The following is a 25,318-nucleotide window of genomic DNA, read 5'->3' as shown; positions in this document are numbered from 1 at the left end:
TTTTTCACTATTTTTTAATTTTGTGTCTATTTATTTATTTCTGTTGTTCTTTCTAATGTGTAAGACTGTACGAAACTTTAGCAGTACAAATGTTAATATTTGTTATTGCTAATAAAGCAACTTTTGAATTTGAATAAAGACAGACAGAGAGAGAGAGAGAGAGAGAGAGAGAGAGAGAGAGAGAGTATTATGACTAATCAGACAGTAGGACTAGTGAATGATGTTCAGGTGTGAACACATCCCTGCTTTCTTTGATTTGTTTTTCTCCTCCTTGATCAGCTCTTCCTGGAAGTTACAGTCATTTTTCTGTTATACTGGGACTGGACATGTAATTAATCACTGTGAGGTCACCAAGGAACGAGGATTTCAGCTGGGTCACTATACGCCGTGAATATAAAGTAGCCTAAAATGCTGGATAGTGGCCAGGTTGAATTTTAAGTGACCACTGTCCTAAAATCTCTCTCTCTCTCTCTCTCTCTCGCTCTCTCTCTCTCTCTCTCTCTCTCTCTCTCTCGCTCGCTCGCTTTCTCTTTTTTGCTTTCTATCCTTTTTTTTCTCTCACTTTCTCCCTGTTTAGCCTCCATCTCCTCACTCTCCATCAGCGTTTTGTGAAGACTGATCATTACATATGCAGTTTGTTCACTCCTCTTTCTGGGTTCTGATTCTCTGCCCACTCCAAAAACGCCCACTGCCTCGTCTCACTATAAAAGCGTGTGTCACTATCTAAGAGAGAGGGAGCAAAATAAAAAGTTGTTGATAAGGTATGCGTCCTCAGATCAATGAAGGGCCATGAAGTTCAAAGTCCTGCTGTGTTTCTGTTTCCTGAGTCATATAAAACAGGGTGAGTATTTCAAATGCAATCATCATTTTGTTCTGGTTTAATCAAACACGTAAGGCAGTGTTAGGTTGGATTTGTGGGAGTGTCTATATTGTGATTATTAGCATACAATCACAGTCAGTGGCAATGCACTTCAATATATATATATATATATATATATATATATATATATATATATATATATATATATATATATATACTAATCTGTGCTAAAATAACTGTGTAAAGTAAGTAGAAATCTTATCCAGTTTGAGCACCAGAACTTGTCTCCGTGTAAAAAATAAAATAAAATAAAATAAAATCTCTGACAGATAATATTGTGACAAATCAGTCATACATACATACATTTATTTGTTTGTTTATCTTGCTAAACATGTAATTGTTTTCTCCATATTCTCTCAAAGCAATGGCTATGTGCATATGATACATATATATCGTTCTCAGTTTGAGCTTAAGAATAATTTATGGAAAATGATTTCTTTGCATACTGAACGAGCTACATTTAACACTATTCCTACCCTCATATTGACAATTAGGATCATGGTAACCCTGTATATACTATATGGAAGGGCTGGCATTTTTCTTTACCTGACATAAAGTATCATGTTATAACTGCTATGTCAGTTTTTGTATCCAAGAAAGAGTTTAATTTCAGTATTTTTCCACTGTATTTTTCCACTTTAATCAATTTTGACCCATGTTGCTGATCTATCATATTATCTAAAGTCTGCAAATGTTCACTTAATTCTTGGCATGCAGCTACTTCATTGAGTCCCTTATCAGTGGTTACATCAATTTATTCAACACACCATGAACCCAATCTTAACTGTAAAAGTTAATTAGTATCGCACAGAACTGAAGCAATACTTACAATGTTTCATGTTGCTTGATTTGAAAGGTCAATTAGTTGACATTCATCATTTTTTCTCAATCAGATTTCTGAAAGTTTTTCTTTCACATCAACATAGAGTTTATTTTCCTGATTTTTCCTTGTTTTTGCGTCAGGTTTTCATAGTAAACAAAATGCAGGAAGAATAACTACATGTCTAATAAACAATGAATGACTTCAAGTAGTTTAATAATTGACGAGAACAATAAATATTTACTAGTAAGACAAAAGAGTATGACGGTGTAATTTGCACTTGGCACTAAGTCAAGGACTTACGGTGTTACAACCCTTCGTTATGAGAGGTGATCAGATAACAACAATGTGTAATGGAAATACAGAGGTTAATGGCTCTTATCCTAATGTTGGTTAATCCAACACAACAGAAGTCATCAATTTTTTATTGTACTGAACAGTGTGCAAATAGCACTGTAATTCCACCTAGGCATATATAAAAACATCAGACAACTCTCATGTGTTTTATGAATAGGGCTTTAACTGGGCAGTAATGTTAAATGCTACTGTGCGTCAGATTGTGTATTTATGATCAAGTGTGAATCAAATTTGACTTTAAAATCTTGTTAGCTCGTGGTCTTGCTTAGTTGGTACACATTTTATGTGTATTAATTAGTTAAAAGAGAGAATACTTCTTTCTCTATGATCTTTCACAAGTGCAATTATTTTTTTTCACCTCTGCTTATTTGACTATGTTACTATGGAATTTAGAACATGTTAATCATGAATATTAATTGGAAAAGAGCATGGCTTCTACCTTACAAATCCTAACTAAAGCGAGAAAGGTTCATTCAAAGTATTTAAACCACACAAATGAGGTAATAGCAAAATTTCAGCTTGTGCAGCTTTCGTCAAGTGTCGTGTAAATCAGTCCATCATTTTTGGTTATTTGTCCTTCTCTGCAAGCAAATATTTAATTTGTCTATGTAAAAAAATATATACACCATAACATAATATATTCTCATATTAAGATAAGATTGAGTACATAGTATCTTAGAGTTTTAAAGACATTACAGACATACATGTAAATGTTTCTTAATAGTATTTGCTTCACTAATGAATACAAAATTAATAACAATCTAAATTGGCTATATACTAACAAGAAATGCCTAAAAACACGTACTGTAATTGTCACACAAATTCTTTTTTCTTTTAAATTTTAAATAAATATTTTAATTTGTTTATTGAATGTATTCAAATGAAAGAAGTGAATGCATTTTTTTTTATCTGTTCCTTTTTCCTGTTCACTATTTGTAACTATATCTAATTGTAAATCCATATCTGCTGAATTGAAATAAATAATATGTAAATATCTCAATTTAACAGATATTGATTGCTCACCATTTTGTAACAGGTTAAAGTGCTCTTCATGCTTTGGACAAATTTGGCCACACATTTTTAACCATTCCTGCCTGCACATACAGGCTTATATCTTTTCCAAGTCAGGAAAATCAAATGAGTTTTTATTGTTATTCCTATATATGGCTTGTTGTAGCGACTCTGCAGCAGCAGGAAAAGCACAGACACAGACAGAAAAGGGAAGATGGGAGTGCAGAAGGGGCATGGGATGCCATCTCCAGGTGCAGAGGGCAGTAAAGGATGTGTCGAAATGGAGCGTGGTGGCGGTCGCGGATGGCAGGGTGGTGTGGCATGGGCCGTCAGCAGGATGTGGTGGTGGGAGGTCCGGAATTCTTCCATGGGTAGTGAGGTTAAAGAATCTTGGCCGTGGTGCAAAGCAGAGCGAGAGCGTCACTGTCTCCAAAAAGGAACAGAAAATGTCAGCAAATGTTGTGGTCACAGCACCCTTTTATCCTCTCCAGTCTCCTCTGAGAGTGTGAGGAGGTACAGTGATTAGCTCTCCCCAGCCATGCACCATTCCTCCATTCCACCTTGTGGCCATGTGTTCTCCTGTGGTCCATGACAGTAGTGTAGAAACTGTGATTTTTCTCATACTTGGCTGTTGTAGTTCACTGGGCCCACCCATCTGAGGATCGTGTACGGGCCCTGCCAGTGGGCCAGGAATTTGCAATTTGCCCTGGGCAGCAGGAGGAGCACCCAGTCACTTGGCTGAAACTCATGAGATTGGACTTGTCGGCTGTAGATCCGTTTCTGTTCTGCTTGTGTTTTCCTTCATGTGTTGTTTCTCAATGGGAGCTACCCAGTCGATCTGATCCTGCATGCTTTGGACATACTCCAAATCTTAATTTGGATTACAGAACGGAACAGGGATAGCTGCTCCTTCCAGGCTTCCTTGGCCACATCTAGAGTCCTCGGGGTCTCCTTCCAAAGAGAAGCTCGACCAGGATGAAGCCTGTGGATGCATCTTGGGTTTTCCCATTTTCTCCCTTCCTGGTCTACCACCTGCTGCAGCATTCTGTTCAGCATTTGGTTCAATCTTTTAACCAGCCGTCTGTTTATGGGTGTTAGACAAACATCCTAATTTGCTTAGCCTGCAATAACTGACAGAGATCAGACAATAACTTGGAAACAAAGGGTGTACCTTGGGCACTTAAGAGGTCCTTGAGGATCCCTATTTAGCTGAAAAGGAGGAAAAGTGGCATTGTTCCAGGAGGTGGCCTTCCGGAGTGGGACTTCCTCTGGGTACTGGGTGGCATAGTCCACAATCACTAATATGTACTCATATCGCCATGCAGATTTTGGTAGCAGCCCTCATGCCCACCCTTTGAAAGGAAACGCTAATGATGGGAAGTGGAATGGGTGAGGAAAGTGTGGACTTCTGCTGGCATAAGTTACACACTTCTGCCTCCATGCCAGGCCTGCTTATTTTGAGCATCCCTTTTTGCAAAGTCCTGTACATATGTTTCATATTTTCTTTTTTATTATTATTATTATTTATTATTATTTCTATTCAGTCAGATTTTTTTCTATTATTTTAATTTAGTATTTAATGCACAGTTTAAAGAGGAGTAGGCCAGGTTTTCATTTCACTGCAAGTTATATACTGTATATTATTGTGTGTGTGACAAATAAAAATCTTGAATCTTGGAAGCAGTCCCTTAGCTTTTTGAGGGTGTTGCAGGCCCCCAGGTGGCTGCCTAGTGAGTGAGAGTTGGCCAGGTACATCAGCAGGTCTATTTTGGATTGGGCGACAACCAGGAGGTCGCATGCTTGCCCCCAAAACTGGGTGTGATAGTAAAGCAGGCCCTTCCTTAACAGGAAATTCAAGTTGGGCAACGCCTAGTTGCCCTGCTGATTCTCTCCCTCAATCTTAATACCTGCCCCCCAGTGTTTCAGATGGTCATCCTCCTGCTCCTGTCTAAAACTGCCCTCGTTGGCTGCCTGGTATTACACAGAGGAGAGCAGGTTACTGTTATTGTCAGACTCATCCTCTGCTCCTGTGTCAGTGCTGTCCCCTTCCTCCTGGGCCAAGTATGCTGGGCAAGCCAGGGCTGGGTCCTATTGAGGTCATCTCTGCCATCTGTGGGCTTTCATGGCCCTCAGGCTTGAAGGTGGTGCTGCAGGGAACCGTAGTCAATCTCTCTTTCCCTTGCTCTCCCTTTCTCTTTCTATTGAGCTACACATGCTACTCCTGAGATGCCAGTGATCCTGACCCCTTCTGCTCTCTAGACCTGTCTGATAGATCATGATGACCTACTTCTGGTTGGAGTTCTCATCAATTAGAAGTCACATGCTGCTGCTGAGGATGACCCCACATGGTGCAGCCTAAAGGTCACTGAGATTGCTGAGGATGATACCCCTTAAAAATCATAAGATAGCTTTGGACCTCAATTCATATGAACAGTTATGCTATGATGGCTAGGACTACAATTGCCACAAACAGATTTGCACTGAAGTATCCATCAGTGAACAGTGGAGAAGTTCAACAAAACAGACTTCATGTAAAAGGATTTTACATGTGTAAGCCATTTTCCTGGTTATTTTTGAGTCTGGTTCCTCTCAAGGTTTCTTCCTCATATTTTCTCAGAGAGTTTTTTGTTGCCACCTTCACCTTGCTCATTACTGATAAATTCATACATTCAAAATCTATATTCTGAATTGATATATTTCTGTAAAGCTGTTTTGTTACAATGTGCACTGTTTAAAGTGCTACACAAATAAAACTGAATTGAATTGAAAGTGGAGGGACATGTAATTCAGAGATCAATGAATAATAATGGCCACTCACCTCTTCAATTCCCAACCTAGACCTCAGAGGCAGGGACCTCCTAGACATCCTCATACACATGAGACCAAAATACTCCCGCACACCCTAATGTCCCTAATGGGTGGGTCGGGGTGACAGTGCTGCCCAGGCCTATAATGGCTTAAATGGGTGTGCCATCTAATTTCATTGTGATGGTGGGAGCTTGGAGCTGAGAGCAAGCTTGGACAGCACAGCCAGCTAGTCAAGGCTTGTTGGTGCATGGGAGGTGGTAGCAGGGGGTCATCAGGGGTGTTTGGTTCGGCTTGGACATGAGTTTGTAGAGTGGTGTGACATAGTCGGGGCAGCCTTACTAGTCTCTTCTCTTACTGCCTTTGTGCCAGGGTGGGGCATCATGGCCGAGGCCAGGGAAGAACTCTCTCTGGAGTGGCCAGAGCACATTCCAGTGCCTCAACAATTTCCTTGGAGGTTCCAGAAGACCACATGCCAACTGCCTTGCATTCCTCTGGTGGTAGACATCTTAGGAACCAGTCCATGGCCACCCGCCCAGTTACCTCAGCCTTTTGATTACAGCCACCTCTTGGTTGTACACAGTAGGGTGTCCATCTGGTTCCTGGGGGTGACCCCGGTCTTATACTGTAGGCCCATTTGGTAAATTCCACCACCGTGTTGGTGTGGTATAATCCATAGCACACTAGGATCTCTTCCTTCAGTCATAGTTGGCAGCATCCACTGGCTGGAAGGCATAGTAGGCCAGCTAGGCTTGGTCCAAGAGGAGGGGTGCTATTATCCTGCCCTGGTCCCCATTAGGCCAACCTTCACAGGAGGCAATCCGTTCAAAGGTGTGCAAGTAGGCCTCTACATCGTTGTCCGCTTGGCTAGAAGACTTTGTGTGTCTTGACAGGAGACGAGGAGAGGGGTGGCTGTGGTCAAATTCAGGTTGAGATGGGCTAGCAGTTCCTCTGGGGCTGCTTGGAGCCCTCCTGACAGTTCCTAGGGGACACCCTGCTGGTGCAGGTTGGTCTCTAGCAGGTGTTTTAGAAGGGGGTCAACAGAGAGGGTTGAGTCAGGGTCCATGCTGAAATACCGCTGTCCACTCAGCACCACAGTGGCAGTAGTGCGAGGAGCATGTAGCAGATTGCGCATGTGGTATGGAGGCCCACTGTCACATAGCATACATTGGAATGAAATGTAGTTTCTCCAGGACCATGGTAAATGGTAAAATGGCGCACTTATATAGCACTTTTATCCAAAGCGCTTTACACTGTGTCTCATTCACCCATTCACACACACACTCACACACCAATGGTAGCAGAGCTGCCATGCAAGGCGCTAACTTGCCATCGGGAGCAACTTGGGGTTCAGTGTCTTGCCCAAGGACACTTCAGCATGTGGAATCACGTGGATGGGAATCAAACAATTAAGTCTCGCTGTTAGCTCCTAAAAAGTAAAATGCAAGAGCTTCTTGTCTCACCCACCATTTTCCAGACATGATCAGTGGGAAATCTGATGTAGAAGTAATGGAGACAGCAAATGGTGGACTCAGCGTTCCAGATGCAATGCGGCCATATGAACCTGAGCTTCTGAGTTACAGAAGAGACTCATGGCTAGTGATCTGTAAGATGACCAGTGTCATGGCTTTGATGGCAGTATTAGCATGAAAGTTGAAGCATTAGAACCTGAGCAAAGTGTGTCACTCTCTTTAGTTAGAGATGAACCAATGGCTAAATCTCAGCAGATATTTGAACAGCATTGTGGGTAATGTACAGATGTGGCCATTAAAAATGCACGTCAAAGGAAACGGGATCCTATGATTTCATTATCGCTCGGAATCATGCATGATCTGCGGGCACAGGAAATACAAGACCAGTAGGGGGCAGTCATGTTTCATTGCAATAAACACGAATTGCTAGTAGATACAGTAGTTCTGCCTGGACATATACTGTACGTACATATATTCTTTTACCAACCAAACTTGTACTGAAGCCCATGATCTGTTTGTGCTTGGCCCGCGGATCTGTAAACCTCTCTCAGAACCGTTTTGCAATAAGCAGCAGAGCACCTTAAACATTGTCGAGCTTGAAAAGAATGGAATGTGTGGTCGGTTAGATTTAAGAAAAACTATTACGTATGGTTTACATAAAAAATATTACATTTCTCATTAACACTTACAATAAACCTAATTCAAACAAGTGTCTAATTACAAGAGTGGGTGTGGTGGAAAAGTTATCCAAAGTTTAAACCAAATTTTATTTATTTAATCATAATATAAATCTTTTGCATCACTGGACATCAGATATTGCCTATAAATATTCATATCCAAGTCATTCTGGGTGCATTATGCTTTGGCTATTATTCAGTCAAGCTACAAGCACTTACAAAGCAGTTAATCAGTGATTGAAGAAGAGTAACATTCACTGAACATAGAACATCAATCAACTCAAATTGTTTTCTTCTAATATCTGTTGTAACATTATGTAATTCCTTTGTTTCAAAGTTGTGGTTTGTACGTGAGTGATGTTTAATTATCTCCGCCCATTTCTGTCTTCTGCCTCCCAGTATTTCCCACAGACATATTTGTTCATCTGAGCTCCACCGTTGTCCTGCCCTGTTCGTTCCATCTTCCGGACAACGATGAACTCCTCAACATCACCTGGTTCTTCAACGGATCCGTCATTGCATCCAATAATCAAACAGGAAGTGAATATAACCTGACAGCGTCAGCTAGTGGATTCAATGGATTTTTTCCCCAGATGGTGTATAATGCTACTCCACACAATCAGGGGGTGTATGAGTGCCATGTAAAGAGCAATCTAACCAATCACGTCAGCAATGTCACACTGATCATTTTGGGTAAGTTATATGATTTACATATCACTGTGAGGATGATTCCATGATTTGTGCCTTGTATTTCTTAATTAACTTTTAACGAAATAAAGCTTTTATTTTATTTTTATATTTATTTTACTGTCTTAGGCAGCAATATCCTTTTACAAGTTAACAGAGGCTGCATTTTGCTCTTAAATGAGTAACAAGGTTGAATTTTTTAGCTTAGAATTTGCAAATACACCAAATAACCAAAATGTGGTTAACTAACATCCATGCTAATGGCATGAAGACAGTAAGGACATTCTAATTATTCACTTGAAATTATTATTTTTTTTTAAATAATTTATTTTCAATCTATAATTTGGGTAAAAGGGTTGTCTGTCAATATTACAATATTTCAAATAAAGCAAAAAGAATTAAAAAATTTTATTCTTCACTTGATCTTCAGGAAATTCCAATGACTTGTGGAATATTCCAAAATATTCCAAATATTTCATAGGGGTGAATGGGTTCAGGTAACTGGGTTGAGTTTTGGACAACAGGTTTTTGGACATCAGAAAAAATTTCAAAACCTATCATGGATGACTCATGGATGACTCATGGGCAAGAATATTGTCTTTTAAATATACTTTACATATATATTTGTATATTTCATTTCAGTGGTGCACAAATGGAACCCCAATTGTGGAATCAGCCATGAAATCTATATTCCTGAAAAACACACATAAGCGTAGAGAAGAAGCACGGACATAACATAATGTCCAGCAGCAGCAAGTAATGATGACTTGACTTCTGATAGAATTTTGAAGATGTTTCATCACTTTACTGAGAAGCTTCATCAGTTCTAGGATATGTGCTACAACAAGTCTAGTCACTTAAAATGACCTGGACAATTAAACACTAACATAGACAAACAATGGATTTCTGATCCAGTGAGCAGCAGTTCTAAGCTTTGTTGATCAGAGAATAATGTGTAGACTGGTTCAGGCTGACAGCAAGTCTACAGTAACTCAAATAACCTTTTTCCAATCTTCAACTGTCTAGTTTCAGTGAACCTGTGCCAACTGTAGCCTCAGATTCTTGTTCTTGGCTGATAGCAGTGGAACCTGATGTGGTCTTCTCTAAATGTTGTACATTCTGAGATGCTTTTCTGCTCACAACAGTTATAAAGAGTGGTTATTTGAGCTACCGTAGCCCTTCTGAGAGTTTGAATCCATCTATCCATTCCCGTTACTGACCTCTCTCATAAACAAGCTGTTTCTAATCAAAGACCTACTGCTCCCTTTTTTGTTTTGATTTATTGTTTGTTTGTTTTCTCACCATATTGTGTAAACTATAGAGACTGTTGTGTGTGAAAATTCCAGGAGACCAGCAGTTTCTGAAATACTCCAACCAGTCTGTCCGGCACCAGCAACCATGCCATGGTTAAAATGGCTGATTGGATAAATACATGAATGTGCAGGTATACAAGTTTTCCTAAATCTCACTTTTCTTCATTCGCAGCTCCGCCGTCTGTATCCGTGCCTTCTCCAGGGGTGGTGTTGGGGCGAGAGAGCACAGTAGAGTGCTGGGCAAAAGGCTTCAGCCCTCCTAACATCACATTCTCCTGGACACGAGCAGGCAAAGTGATCAGAGATCCTCAAAAATCCATAACAAACTACACAGAGGATGGTCTATATGAGGGTCTCAGTCAGCTGGTTTTCATTCCTGAACTTGCTGATCGAAACATTACATACGCCTGTGTGGTGAACCATGAAACGCTGGAAAAACCACTTGTGAGAGAGTTCAGAATAAACATCACCAGTGAGTTTCTATTATTACTAATAGCCTAGGGATCATCACTGGAGTCTACATGTTTGAAGTGTGTCTTTCACCTTATTCATATATTTTGCATGAACATGTAAAAAGAAAACCTTTAAAAAGGGAAGCGACGTTTTAACAATTTTTTTTTCTTTTATAAAGCAGTAGTCAATGATAAATGATACATTTTTCATGACCATAACTTCTGAGTTAAAGTATGAAAGCTTGTCAGATAAGGATGAAAAGGGAGACGGGAAACCAAGTTCACTGGCTGCATCTTTTACACGAAGGTACAAATCAATGTGAGCCAGCTAGCCAGTTAGCTGACAGACTATCAGTGAGCGTGACTCCATCAGGATTTATTTCCGCAAACTAAACTAATTATTTGGCCATGTTATGTCAGAAATGTCAGTTATTTGATATTAATTTCTTATTTATAAAATTGTTCTATATAAAAGCAATAGCAATTGAAGCGGTTATACTGAAGGTCTGTGGCCTCATGCCTACGGCTATGCCGATAACCATGCCGATATTCAGTATAACCACACTCTCGCTTGTTTGATATTGCTTAATTATATCACAGCACTGGTGAATTCTCTGTTCTGGGTGTGTCAGAAGGTATTAGTTCAAATGAAAAGCAGCTCTGACAGTATCAGTGTTGGCTGTGAGAAAAATCATTTCTAGTAACAATTTACACAAGGGCTTGTATGGCAGACATGCCACTTAAACAGAATAAAAACGAATATAGATAAAGCAGTTCCTTTAAGTTTTCTCACATAGGAGAGTCTTCAGGACAGAGGGCTTTGCTTTTTACAGTTTCTGGGTAACATGATAAGTCTGAATTTCTTATTTCTTTCTACCTTAAAGAGAGAAGAAAAGATATATTAATGAGTGAACTACTGCTTACAGCTGTTATAACAAGTAATAACAGGAACTGAGTTGTTTCATGGACATTCCATAACATTAAAAGTAACTATAAACAGATTTAAAAAAATATATATATGCCGTGGTGATTTTTTTTATGCTGTGGTATAAGAGGAATAGGATATGTTGTTATTGGAATGTTACTGGACCAGCATGCCCTGTTCCGTTTTATTATACCATGTTAACAGTTTATTTTAAATATTAAAACAAGGTGTCATAATCTGTTTATAGTTACAGTTAATGTTGCAGAACATCCTTGAAGCAAGTTAGTTCCTGTTATCATCTATAAACTTTAATCCTGATGTTATCTTAATCTTATGTACATGTTCATATACAGTATCATCCCACTATATATGTGTGTATGGGATGGGATGACACAACACTAAAATTCGTCTGACCTCCTTTCTTTCAATCTTCTTACTTTTCCTATCTTCCAGTCCTTCCCAAAGTCACCGTGTCTGTTGTGCCATCCTCTTCACGTTCATCCCCACTCACTTTAGCGTGCGAAATCAACGGATTCTACCCACATTATGTATCTGTGATGTGGCTTAGGAATGGCACTGTCCTGTCTGAGACTCCTCAGATCCAACAGAACAATGATGGAACGTACAGAATGAGTCGCTTTCACACTCTCAGCTTAGACGAGAGAGAGACAGCCGGACAAGTGCAGTGTGTGGCTCAGCAACCTCATGTGTCCCAACCAGTTTTCAGCTCCATCGACCCATCAGCTGCTGATTCCTTGGGTAAGTTTCATAAATATGATTTTCACTTAATGATCTTTGTATCTGATTCCTGAAGAGCATCAGCATTGAGAACAGTGTTTTTTCATGTTTTATTCTCTTTTGTAATGTTTAATAAGTATTGGCTTCTCATCAGTGTTTTATTGTCCTTCTTTCTTAGTGCAGAAGCTTGTTCTGACTAAATCCGCAAAAGCCTCAGTGTCAATGATGATCATCTCCCTGGTACTTGTCCTACTGCTTTGCTTTGGCTTCTCCTGGAAGAGGAGAGATGGTGAGACAGCATGGAGAAACAAATGAACATGTTTCTAGTTTTTCCTGTCATTATAGAGGTTTGTGTTGCCACTGCTCAAACTTGGACGTTGGACGTCTGGGGTTGGATTGCTATGAATCTATATACCAGGGACTAGGGGTGTCAAATTCATTTTAGGCAATGGGCCACAATACACAGTCCAATATCAAGTGGACAGGTCCAAAGAAATGTATTAGAATTTATTATTTGTGTTATTAGTAGACCAGTAACACATCAAAAACTGTGCAGTTTCAGTGACACTGTGCCCGAGCTAGCCCTGTTCTTCATCCACCTCAAGCTTTGGCATGTTATTGTGCTCCCAGTGTTGTGGACTCGAGTCACATGGACTTGACTTGGATGCAAGTCACAAATTTCGACTCAACTTTGCATAATCAAAGAAGACTTGTGACTCAACTAAAGCCCTTTGACTTGGAAAGACTTGATACATTGATACAAACCAAAGATTAAAAATGATACATTTAACAGTGTGCAGTGAATCAACTATTATTTTTCTAATTTTCTAATATTAACTATTATAATTTTTGGCAAATCATAATTTTTCATTTCCAATATCAACGTTCAACTAGCCAATCAACTTTCACTGGACAACGACAAAGTTGAAAGACTGCTCATTCACTGACTTCCGGGGGCACTTTTGTGGGAGCCATGCCCTTCGAAGATAGTCACGTTCACCTACAAAGATTATGATGTTTTCAGCAACAAAAAAAGTTGCAAAATGTAGAACCTGTGGTTTACACGTTGCAAAAAATATCGGGTGCAAAAGGAACTTAAAATGTTACATTTGAAGTTGCGCAATGATTGAAGTTGAGGTCAGTTTGGTCTTTTGCAAAAGTAATGCATCATAAGACCAAGTTAGTTCCTCTTATACCACACTCAGACATGCATTCTCTTGTTCACAGGTTCTCTCTCTCTCTCTCTCACTCAGACATTTCTGTCTGCAGAACAGCTGCTCACCATACAGTGTAAACAAAGACTAGAGTTGTGATGAAAAACCCAGTTTCTGAAATACTCAAGTTCTTTTGGAAAGATATATGTTTACGTAGTCACACCTTTAACCTGCTAATGAAGACATAACATTTTGTCAGTAGTTGGGTTTATGGCCCTAAGTTTGCTATATTTTGCCCCCTAGTGGAATAATAGAGACTAGCTTTTTTTTTTTTTTTAATCTTTCAATTCAATTTCCACCCACAAGTTGATTTTACCGAGGGCGCACGGTGGCTTAGTGGATAGCACGTTCGCCTCACACCTCCAGGGTCCGGGTGTTCGAGTCCCACCGGGGCCATGTGTGTGCGGAGTTTGCATGTTCTCCCCGTGCTGCGGGGGTTTCCTCCGGGTACTCGGGGTTCCTCCCCCAGTCCAAAGACATGCATGGTAGGCTGATTGGCATGTCTAAAGTGTCCGTAGTGTATGAATGGGTGTGTGAGTGTGTATGTGATTGTGCCCTGCGATGGACTGGCACCCTGTCCAGGGTGTACCCCGCCTAGTGCCTGATGCTCCCTGGGATAGACTCCAGGTTCCCCGTGGCCCTGAAAAGGAGTAAGCGGTAGAAGATGGATGGATGGAAGATGATTTTACCTTAGAACATGGATGAACCATATGTTTGACACCCCTGCTCTATACTTATGTACGGACTTAACAAAGAATAGCTATAACATCTCCAAATGCCTCTCTTCTCCTTGTAGAGAAGCAGAAAAGTTTAAGCGTGTCATCAATCATTCTGCCCCCGAGGGTGGTGGTAGGACAGAAAGGCCGGGTCACCATCAGCATAGAAGGCAGAAGAGCCGATCAAGTCCAAACTATCTGGTTTCTCAATGATGTCCCCATAGCAGATACATCTTACACAGGTAACTCTCTCCACTAACAAACATTCAGAGGTAGCAATAAAATAATATTTAATGTGTGATTTAATTATAAAGAGTGTGTACGTGTATGTCAATTAGCATGCAACAAAACACACACTCTCTCACAACAAGCATCAGTGCAGTCAGATCCTCAGTTACACCCAGATAAGAGTCAAACTTGTTTACATTCTCACTAGACGTCTAGACATTGATCCTATTCAAATACGGACTTACTGTATATGATTAACAATGTTAAAGAATTGTGAATGCAGACTATTGATTCATTTTGAGGGCTCCACTACGACCCTGACCAGGATAAAGCAGTGACTGAAGACAAATGAATGAATCATGATAATATCTAAACTGTGAAAATCATTAGCCAAGTGACATGGTATGAAAATTGTCAATGGGGACTAACGACAGACCATTACTCATCCTCTCTGTCTGTCTTTCTTCCTGTGGAGAAGAAAGCAATGGCTCAAGAAGTCACACTCCAAGGACATCCCATGTAACAGTGCTGTCAGAAAAAGCCCCTCTGCTGGCCGCTACTGCTCCAGGTTATTACAAACTGCACACGCGGAAGCCCCTGCACTCGACGGGCCCCACCAAACAGCTCCTTTCCTCCTTCACCTTCATCCCTAACCTGTCTGTTCATAAGGGGGCAGTCTTCAAATGCCAGATTTCCTATAAAGGGAAAGACAAGATAGTGATGGAGAGAGTGTCAGAGAAGTTTACTGTTCAGTGTAAGGAAGCAACTTGCTACATTTTCGATTTTTATATATTTCATATTTACCTACAGTGTAACTTTTTCTTTCAAAGACAAGCAATTAAAAAAAAAATCTTACATGTTGTTTTCATGTACATATTCCCTTACTATTCTTTTTTTTTTTTTTTTGACTGTGTGCATTACTTTTCATTAATTAACTAATTCATTTTGTCCAGCACCACCTGAGGTCTCAGAAATCCGACTCTCAGAGCCAAATGAAGAGACAGGTATGAGGTGCACACACACGCGCACACACACACACACACACACACACACCAACCAAAAACATATCAGTAAAAGACAATCATTTCTCCAGGTATTGTCACAATGACTGTCGAGGCCTCCCACTTCCACCCAGACATCATCACCTTCCGCTGGTTCTGTGAAGGGGGAGATTTGTGTCCTGTGGCTGTCCCCTCAGCCCTGGCAGCACCTCGTCCCAATGCCCAAGGCTTCTTCTCAGCCCAGAGCCAGTGCAGGTTACCCAAGACCGAGCTGGAGAGAGGAAAAACTGCAGTGTGGGTTACAGTCCATCACATGTCTCTCAAAAAGCCTATCACACGAAAGACTAGAGGTGAGATCATGCAAGCTAATGATGTATGTAAAAATGTCCTGTAAACATATACTGTACACTATATTATAACAGATATTATTTATTTGTTTGTTTGTTTGTTTACTTTAGCTGTATATTTCTTTTAAGCTTTGAAACCTCTTGCCCATATCCAGTGGTGTGTAACACTTTGTTCGTTTGTTTGTTAAATCATTTAATTAATTATTTATATTTAAATTGAGGCGTAAACCCTCTTACATACTGTGTATTCAGTGGTGTATAACTAGCGCATTATTTATTTATTTGTTTGCTTTTAGTCAGTTAGTTTACATGACAAACGTCTTACCTATATTCCCTGACATGTAAATAACAGTTTCTTTCCTTCTTTCTTTAATCATTTACATATATACAGTATTGCGTAAATAACTCTATTATTTATTAATTTGTTTGTTTGTTTGCTTGCTTGCTTGCTTGCTTTTTGAATATTTAGGTGTAAAATTTCTTACATATATTCAGTGGCATGTAAACAACATATTTCTTTATTTTTTTTAAATTTTGAATCATATTTATTGTGTATGTATTATTTATGCATGCATTTATTTATGCATTTATGCTCTAATGGCAGGAATTAATATACAAGTATGGCTGATAATATAGTTCCTTTCCTTCTCCTTGTACCAGGGTTCATAAAGAAGCCCACTGTATCAGAAATCATCTGCACTCGCGAACCAACAAGCCCACAAGAGGGACTTTTAACACTGGCTTGTAGCATTACAAGCTTCTACCCTCCTGACATTGCAGTAAAATGGCTGAAACGATGCAACAATGGGGAGATGGAAATTAAAAAAGAGGAAGGGCTGGTGGAAGTATGCGGGCCAATCCAGATACAGCTGAGGACATTTAGAGCCATGGCTGTGCTAACGGAAGTGGAGAACGGGCTGAAGGATGTAGATAAGGATGGAAAGATTGTGTGCAGAGTAGAGCACTGCTCCCTCCTCGAGCCCATAGAGCGAGTCTGGACAAACTCTCACTTTGGTAAGGCAGTCTCAATGTACATTGATGAAATCTGTCATGTAGGAATAGTTTAGAGTCCAAAAACCTACGCAATAATAATAGTTTTTATTTCATCAGTTTTCAAACACAAATACCTCATTCATCAATATACATCCAAATATGTACTGACTGATATCAGCAGCTATGTATGATCCTGTATCATTTATCCTGCACCCTAATTTCTCCATCTGGGGATTAATAAAGTATTATCTTATCTTATCTTATCTTATCTTATATTGATGGCTGTACTAAATGGGTCAATAAATAAGATAAAAATGAATACTGTGTATTATGAGAGTACCAGTAATGCAAATGGTGATAAGTAAACAGTGTATAAACAGGACATGCAGATATACAGTGGCTTTCATAAATATTCACCCTCCTTTCTACGTTTTGTGTTGTTACAACCTAAAACTGAAATGTATTTAGGAGGACATCCACCAAAAGCCAGTAACTGGGTAAAGAGGAAATTAGTCATAGAAGCAACTAAGAGGCCAAGGGTAACGCGCAGCATGATGCTACCACCACCATGCTTCACTGTGTAGATTAGGATAAATTAATCCTTCTACTAGTTTTATCCTACCTTACAGGAATTTTTCTTTCAGTACAAACAGATTTAAGTTAATATGAAGTTGGAGTCTTAGAGATTATGGCTGTACTACATAAAAATATTAATTTACTGTGTTTTATGTATTTACTAAAATAGTCTTGATTACTTTTCATGTGTTTCATGATCTTTCTTATCTATTCTTATCAGTGGCTCCTTCCATCCCTGCGTCCTTGTCTGTTAACTGGAATAATGATGGTGTAGGGGTGTTTAACTTGTCCGTGTCTGGTGGCGTTCCACATCCCAAACTGCAGTGGGCTGCAGGGGGCTCCACTCTCACCCCACTCACCTCCAGAGAGACAGAGAAAGTGACAGACAAAGAGGGAAGAGAGCTACACAGTGTCTGTGCTTTGGTGAAGTCTGCAATACCACAAGGACGTGAAGCCAGCTTTCAAAATCTCCAAAATGGGCATCCATGTAGTGAGTAGGCTGTACATGTGATCAGTTATGAGAGGTTATGGGATTAATTGTGTCTATTAAGGTCATTTTTAAATGTCTAGTAATAGTAAGTGAAGAAATTTGGACTTGTTTCAAGTCAAACATATTGTAGTGCAACATACAAGATTACCTAACGCAGTAGAGTTAACTTCTGTAACCTTATCACAATGCTCTCAGTGATCTTTGTCAGCATGTGTCGGCAATTTGTTCGATGCAGGGGAAACGGGGGAACCAGGGTTGGATGAACGCTCTCTCTCACATGCCGTAGATAAAAAGTCCTTTATTTTTCTCGACAAAAACAAATAATGAATGAAAACTTGTTGAAATGAAACCTTACTATCGAATTTAACGTAAAATGACTTATTGTGAATTGGCGTGCAGGAGCGTGGTCAAAAAAGGTGTGCTTCTCAGCTCTCCATTTCCATCCGCGCCTGTTGGAAGGTTAACCCACGATATATGCACCTCCCACATCACACGTGACCCATGACCCAGGAGCAAACGCACCACCAAACCTCACAAAACACAACACAATCCCAAACAAACAGATCAAAAACAGCCCCAAAAGTCCAACTCCACAACAAAATGGCAAAATGGTTGTAACACAGCATCAGCATCTTAAAGACCATACAAGTACGTCCTTATTTAATAAACTTTGTAAGATGAACCCAAAGGGATCATGTGGTCATTGTTGTAGACCCCAAGTTTTGAATTGGTCCAAAAGACCATGATACGGTTAAAACAGCAAAACTATTAGTGAATGAAGCTGTGTATAACAATAAAATGGGCAATAATTCAAACTTTAATATTGATATTAAACTTTTAACACCATATCAATAAAAATGTATGATTCTTTCCACCCGTAGCTAGTTAGCAAGCTAGTCATGCCTGTTTAAGAGTGTGATTACAGCAGTCTTTTAAGATTGTTACTTTTCACACTGTATGAGATGATCCCTCTTGAATGCTATAACAGATGATAATGTGTTCTCTGTGTCAAATGGCAATTACAGAAAATTACATTGTCCTTATGTCATCAATCTGAGCTCAGTGAAAATGAGCTTGCATAAACAGAAATATTCTTCAGCATTCAAAGTGAGCTTGAAGTAAAAGTATATTTTTCCATTCGTACGGAAGTATAATAGTGCCAAATGTCCTCAAGGCAAAATGGCATGTTGAGTTACATAAATGGAATAAAAACGTATCGCAATAACAATATTTGATTTTTTCTGCCCAGCAATTTGACACAAATTGAAAAAAAAAAAAAAAAAAACACAGCAATATCAGTGCTTGAATTAGTTTCCTCTGCAATTCATTGGGTTTGTATATTTTGATCGAAAACAAAATTCCAGCATTCAAAATTCAATGCACACATATTCACCTTCCTAAAATACAGTTCCAAAATATCATTCAGGTCTTAAAATCCGGGTCTCACAGGAAGAGCAATGGATTGCCGATACTACTGTAACATGTTACTCTGGGCCACCCCCTAGTGGTGGGATTGTGCAGACACGCCACAGGAGAATATGAACCTAGCAGACTGGAATAAAGTTGGTTTGACGTTGGACGTTCAGTATTCGCAGATACGCTCAAATTAAGGGACTGTCTCTAAAGTTACATACGACATCGGTATACATGTTTCTAACTTCAATAGCATTCAAAGGGAATGACTTACAGTCATAAATCCAACTGTACAGTGTTCATCTAGGTGTCAGCTATAACGTACAACTTTTTGATTTTTGATATGTAATTAAATAAACTGTCAAATCATATCTATCTATGTCCATATCTGTGATGTTTTATACTGTTATACCGATGTTTTACATCCCACCACTAGGGGGCAGCCCAGAGTAACATGTTACAGTGGTATCGGCAATCCATTGCTCTTCCTTTGAGACCCGGATGTTAGGACCTGAATTTTAAGACCTGAATTTTTGAGGTTGAAAAATAATGTGTTGAAATATTACCTGATGAACAATGAAGATGGTATTTTAACAAATGAATATTTTGGAACTGTATTTTAGGAAGATGAATATGTGTGCATTGAATTTTAAATGCTGGAATTTTGTTTTCGATCAAAATATACACACCCAATGAATTGCAGAGGAAACTAATTCAAGCACTTATATTGCTGTGGGGTTTGTTTGTTTGTTTGTTTTTTCTTTCTTCAATTTGTGTCAAATTGCTGGGCAGAAAAATTCAAGTATTGTTATTGCGATACGTTTTTATTCCATTTATGTAATTCAACATGCCATTTTGCCTTGAGGACAGTTGGCACTATTATACTTCCATATTGGTGGCTTTTACATGAGTGTCACAGCAACGCTCACACCCTGAGGTTTTAATAATAACATTCTAACACTTCTGCATTTGGTCACAATAGCACTAAAGTTTTACACTGTATGATTTGTAACACGATTTTGCTGTCACAGAAAAAAAGCACATCATAAAAGAATTCTTTGGTGTGTGTGTTAAGATGGTCTTAGAACATGATCTACCAATGGTGCTACTGCTTGTTCAAATCTGTACGCATAATTGTTCAAATACAAGAAAATGATTGACACCTGCTCACGCTATTCTGTCATGAAGGGAAGTGATATTGAAATGTTGAACCCTAACAGCACAAAGAAGCAAAGTTATTTTCTAGTATATCATTGTTCAATCATCTTCAGTAAAGCAATAATTACAGTGCATCCGGAAAGTATTCACAGCGCTTCACTTTCTCCACATTTTGTTATGTTACAGCCTTATTCCAAAATGGATTCAATTCATTATTTTCCTCAAAATTCTACAAACAATACCCCATACTGACAACGTGAAAGATGTTTGTTTGAAATCTTTGCAAATTTATTAAAAATAAAAAATAAAAAATAAAGCACATGTACATAAGTATTCACAGCCTTTGCCATGACACTCAAAATTGAGCTCAGGTGCATCCTGTTTCCACTGATCATCCTTGAGATGTTTCTACAACTCAATTGGAGTCCACCTGTGGTAAATTCAGTTGATTGGACATGATTTGGAAAGGCACACACACCTGTCTATATAAGGTCCCACAGTTAACAATGCATGTCAGAGCACAACCAAGCCATGAAGTCCACGGAACTGTCTGTAGACCTCCGAGACAGGGTTGTATCGAGGCACAGATCTGGGGAAGGGTACAGAAACATTTCTGCAGCATTGAAGGTCCCAATGAGCACAGCGGCCTCCATCATCCATAAATGGAAGAAGTCTGGAACCAGCAGGACTCTTCCTAGAGCTGGCCACTGGCCAAACTGAGTGATCGGGGGAGAAGGGCCTTAGTCAGGGTGGTGACCAAAAACCCGATGGTCACTCTGACAGAGCTCCAGCGTGTCTCTATGGAGAGAGGAGAACCTTCCAGAAGAACAACCATCTCTGCAGCGCTCCACCAATCAGGCCTGTATGGTAGTGTGGCCAGACGGAAGCCACTCCTCTGTAAAAGGCACATGACAGCCCACCTGGAGTTTGCCAAAAGGCACCTGAAGGACTCTCAGACCATGATGAAACAAAGATTGAACTCTTTGGCCTGAATGGCAAGCGTCATGTCTGGAGGAAACCAGGCACCACTCATCACCTGGCCGATACCATCCCTACAGTGAAGCATGGTGGTGGCAGCATCATGCTGTGGGGATGTTTTTCAGCGGCAGGAACTGGGAGACTAGTCAGGATCGAGGGAAAGATGAATGCAGCAATGTACAGAGACATCCTTGATGAAAACCTGCTCCAGAGCGCTCTGGACCTCAGACTGGGGTGAAGGTTCATCTTCCAACAGGACAACGACCCTAAGCACACAGCCAAGATAACAAAGGAGTGGCTACAGGACAACTCTGTGAATGTCCTTGAGTGGCCCAGACAGAGCCCAGACTTGAACCCGATTGAACATCTCTGGAGAGATCTGAAAATGGCTATGCACCGACGCTCCCCATCCAACCTGATGGAGCTTGAGAGGTCCTGCAAAGAAGAATGGGAGAAACTGCCCAAAAATAGGTGTGCCAAGCTTGTAGCATCATACTCAAAAAGACTTGAGGCTGTAATTGGTGCCAAAGGTGCTTCAACAAAGTATTGAGCAAAGGCTGTGAATACTTATGTACATGTGCTTTTTTTGTTTTTTATTTTTAATAAATTTGCAAAGATTTCAAACAAACTTCTTTCACGTTGTCAGTATGGGGTATTGTTTGTAGAATTTTGAGGAAAATAATGAATTGAATCCATTTTGGAATTAGGCTGTAACATAGCAAAATGTGGGAAAAGTGAAGCGCTGTGAATACTTTCCGGATGCACTGTAAATAAGACCTAGGAAACAAGACTAGTCAATTGTGCAGTCCATAAGAAAAACGAGTCCAGTTGCTTCAAAGTCCTATAACTAGATTCCTATTTTATACTTCACAGCAATGTTAGACATCAGGGAAATAATGGAGAATTGTGCATTCGTACAAGCAATCATGTTACAAGGAACCAACTGTAGATAGAAGAATCAGTGTCATGTTGCCATGCCTAGTAAAATCAAACCATACTGAAAAGATATGTTTGTTTAATAGATTCTCAGTTTGCAGTATTGCAAAGTGAAGCAGAAGACGAGACGACGGACAGTGAAAGAGGACAAAAGAAGCTAAGAGAAACAGCTGCAATGACACCAGACTTCAAAGAGGAGACCACAAGAGAAGCTGGACAAAATGAATTTGAGTCTTTGTACATAAACACAGTCTATATGGGGGGAGAAGGAAGAGAGTGTCTGAGAGTCACAGTGGAGATTACCCATCCTGCACTTCACCTGCCTGTTTACTGCACCTGGACAGGTAACTGACATGTGGCTAACACGAGCATCATTTTATTACCGATATCTTTTAAATCAGGCCATTTCTTTAGAGTTTATAGCGATTTAAATTCACCAAATATATTCCGTTTTTTTAATTTTTATCTACACTCTAATACTCTGAAAGTATTGGAATGGCAAGGCCGATTAAATGTTTTTTTGCTGTACACTGAGTACATTTGAGTTTGAGATCAAAAGATGAAAATGCGATGATGGATCAGAATTCCAGCTTTCATTCCCCGATATTTACATCGAAATGTGTTAAACAAATTAGCACATAGCGCCATTTGTTTGAACCCACCTATTTTTTAAAGTGATCAAAAATATCGGAGCATGTGACTGACAGGTGTTTCTTGCTGCCCTGTTAAATTGATTGTTTAAAGAATTAATAGCTCTGAATGCCTACTTTTGGTTTTAGCCCCAGTTTAGCCTGTGAAGATTGCATGTATTGTTAAAAGGATAAACCTACATGAAAACCAGAGAGCTATCTATGGGAGAAAAGCAAGCTATTTTGAAAAAAAAAAATCTATCCTAGCCGTCGCACAAGTATTGGGCATAGCCAGTCCAACAATTTCATTCCTGAAAAAGAAAGAAACCACTGGTGTACTAACAACCAGACGTGGAACACGCTGGCCAAGGAAAACAACAGCAGTTGATGACAGAAACATTGTGAGAGCTGTGAACACTCCCACCCCCACAAACAAAAACAAACAAAAACAAAACAGTGTAGCACTTCCCAGGTTCGGGTAGGGAATGAGTAAATTGGAGGCAGGCTTTATTCAAAAGGCGCTTTATACTTTGGCTTTCGCGTTTCAGCGGTGTTATTTCATACATATATATATATATATATATATATATATATATATATATAGAGAGAGAGAGAGAGAGAGAGAGAGAGAGAGAGAGAGAGAGATAGTAAAAACAATAGAATTAGCCTTGCTGCTCAAATACTGTCAGCGGGGACTATAGACTATAAGAATATAAATGATATTCATAGAAACACTCTTATTGTTTCACCTTGCTTAGGAATCTTCATAAAGACTGGGTGAATAAATAAGCATTGTGACCGTGTATAAAGCCACATTTTTGTTCAGTATTAGAATTTTCCAAAATTACATGAATATCATATCTGTAATATATATATATATATATATATATATATATATATATATATATATATATATATATATATATATATATATATATATATTTATTTATTTTTTTCAACCAAGCACATACAATTCTTACATTTTTAGAGTTGTTCCTCTCTAACAAGTGTGTTAATAATTTGTTTTTGTACATATTCAGAATATTTTCCTAAATATGTGCTTTATGCTTTTGTTACAGAGCCTGAAGAGGGAGTACAGTCCTAATAATGAAGTAATATGCCTTTTTTTTTTTTTAACTCCACTAACAGCATGTATTATTTTTCATGTATGTTAATTCTTATAATACTATGTATTTCAGTTTTAATACTAATGACTTATTTCTACAAAAGTGTCACATTATGAAAAATGTTCTGTACACGTTGGAAGCTTGAATTTAGCTTGAATGTCAAAACAGCATGACAAGTTGAATGTGTTTATCTGCATCTGTTTAATATAATACTGTTTACTGGTGGTATGTCCTCATGTGTAACACTAATGTAAATGCAGGGTGGGGGCTCGTTTATGTTGTGTATGCAATTCAATGTTATTTGTATATTGCTTTTAACAATGGACATTGTCCCAAAGCAGCTTTAAAGGAATATATGAATTCAGAATAAAAAACTTAAATGGATGTATTTGTCCCTAACGAGCAAGCCAGAGAAGAAGTGTATGGCATGTTAGTTATAATAAAGTTGTTTTTTTTTTTTTTTTGCAAAAGATAAGAATTTTGACCTATAGTGTCATTCTTAGACCTTGAGGAACTGGACAGTGGCAGTTTTTTTTTTCTGTTATGAAGTATGAAACTGAATGAAAGTAACATAACTGATAAAAGTAGTTTTGTAAATGTGTTTACAGTTATTTCTTTATCCTTCACGCCCCTCTCAGAGCCTACTCGAGTACTACTGAAGTGTCGTTTTCGAACGAGTCGACTCTTTGAGCCGGATCCTTCAGATGAACGCTGGGAGCCGACTCCCACATCTGAAGCGCCATAATTAATGCTTTCTGCTGAAAATGTGTTCTGTGTTCAACAGTAAAGACTCCAGCGTTTTGCATTAGTGTATGTAGCAGGCACAGGAGTATAATATTGCAGGAATTTTCACTGTCTGTCAATACGACATGTAGCATGACGGTTTTATTTATTTATTTTTAAAAAATACATTTTATAATTAAGACAATGCAAAGTATAAGCTAATGTTATGCACTTACTCAGATCAGAGCGTAACGTAGATAAGAAAGATGAGCAAGATCAACGAGTTTGAACAGCTTTGAAGAAGGGAAATACTGTGAAGAACCGAAAGAGTCGGCTCTTTTAGATGAGTTGAGCTGATTGATCTGATTCACTGAAAAGGGCTGAAATTTCCATTGCTAGGATTCAGGCTTCTCATGGGCTGTTAGTTCCAGTGAATAAGGCGTGGTTTCACACTTTCCCCCCCAAAAAAAGTATGGAGAAAAAAACCCAAAACAAATGTTATCTGCTTACTCTAACTGTGCAGTATCACCTCGCATGCCTTCCTGTGTGTACTTCACCCACAGACCACTGCAAACCCTGGGGTTACTGCAGGCTGCATCCCGCTCATTTCCTGGTTTGTTATAATGTTACGGTTCAGGGAAGTGGACACACG

The 25,318-nt window shown here is 39.2% G+C and overlaps 1 protein-coding gene across 1 annotated transcript; it reads left to right on the top strand.

Moving 5' to 3' along the window:
• Window positions 1-712: 712 nt before the first annotated feature.
• si:ch211-180a12.2 (uncharacterized) lies at window positions 713-25,280 on the top strand. The gene is made up of 13 exons (XM_053640633.1): window positions 713-841; window positions 8,422-8,715; window positions 10,195-10,494; window positions 11,853-12,158; window positions 12,316-12,426; window positions 14,148-14,309; window positions 14,774-15,049; window positions 15,249-15,299; window positions 15,389-15,646; window positions 16,304-16,657; window positions 17,433-17,702; window positions 22,274-22,531; window positions 23,896-25,280. Exons 1-13 carry the CDS (start codon window positions 790-792, stop codon window positions 23,919-23,921), a joined length of 2,718 nt encoding a protein of 905 aa, XP_053496608.1. The 5' UTR covers window positions 713-789; the 3' UTR covers window positions 23,922-25,280.
• The last annotated feature ends 38 nt before the right edge of the window (window positions 25,281-25,318 follow it).

The sequence above is a fragment of the Ictalurus furcatus genome, chromosome 13 (genome assembly GCF_023375685.1).
Source record: "Ictalurus furcatus strain D&B chromosome 13, Billie_1.0, whole genome shotgun sequence".
NCBI classification, from domain to species: Eukaryota; Metazoa; Chordata; class Actinopteri; order Siluriformes; family Ictaluridae; genus Ictalurus; species Ictalurus furcatus.
Note: the sequence above shows the minus strand (reverse complement) of the source record. Positions and strands in the feature narration are given on the sequence as shown.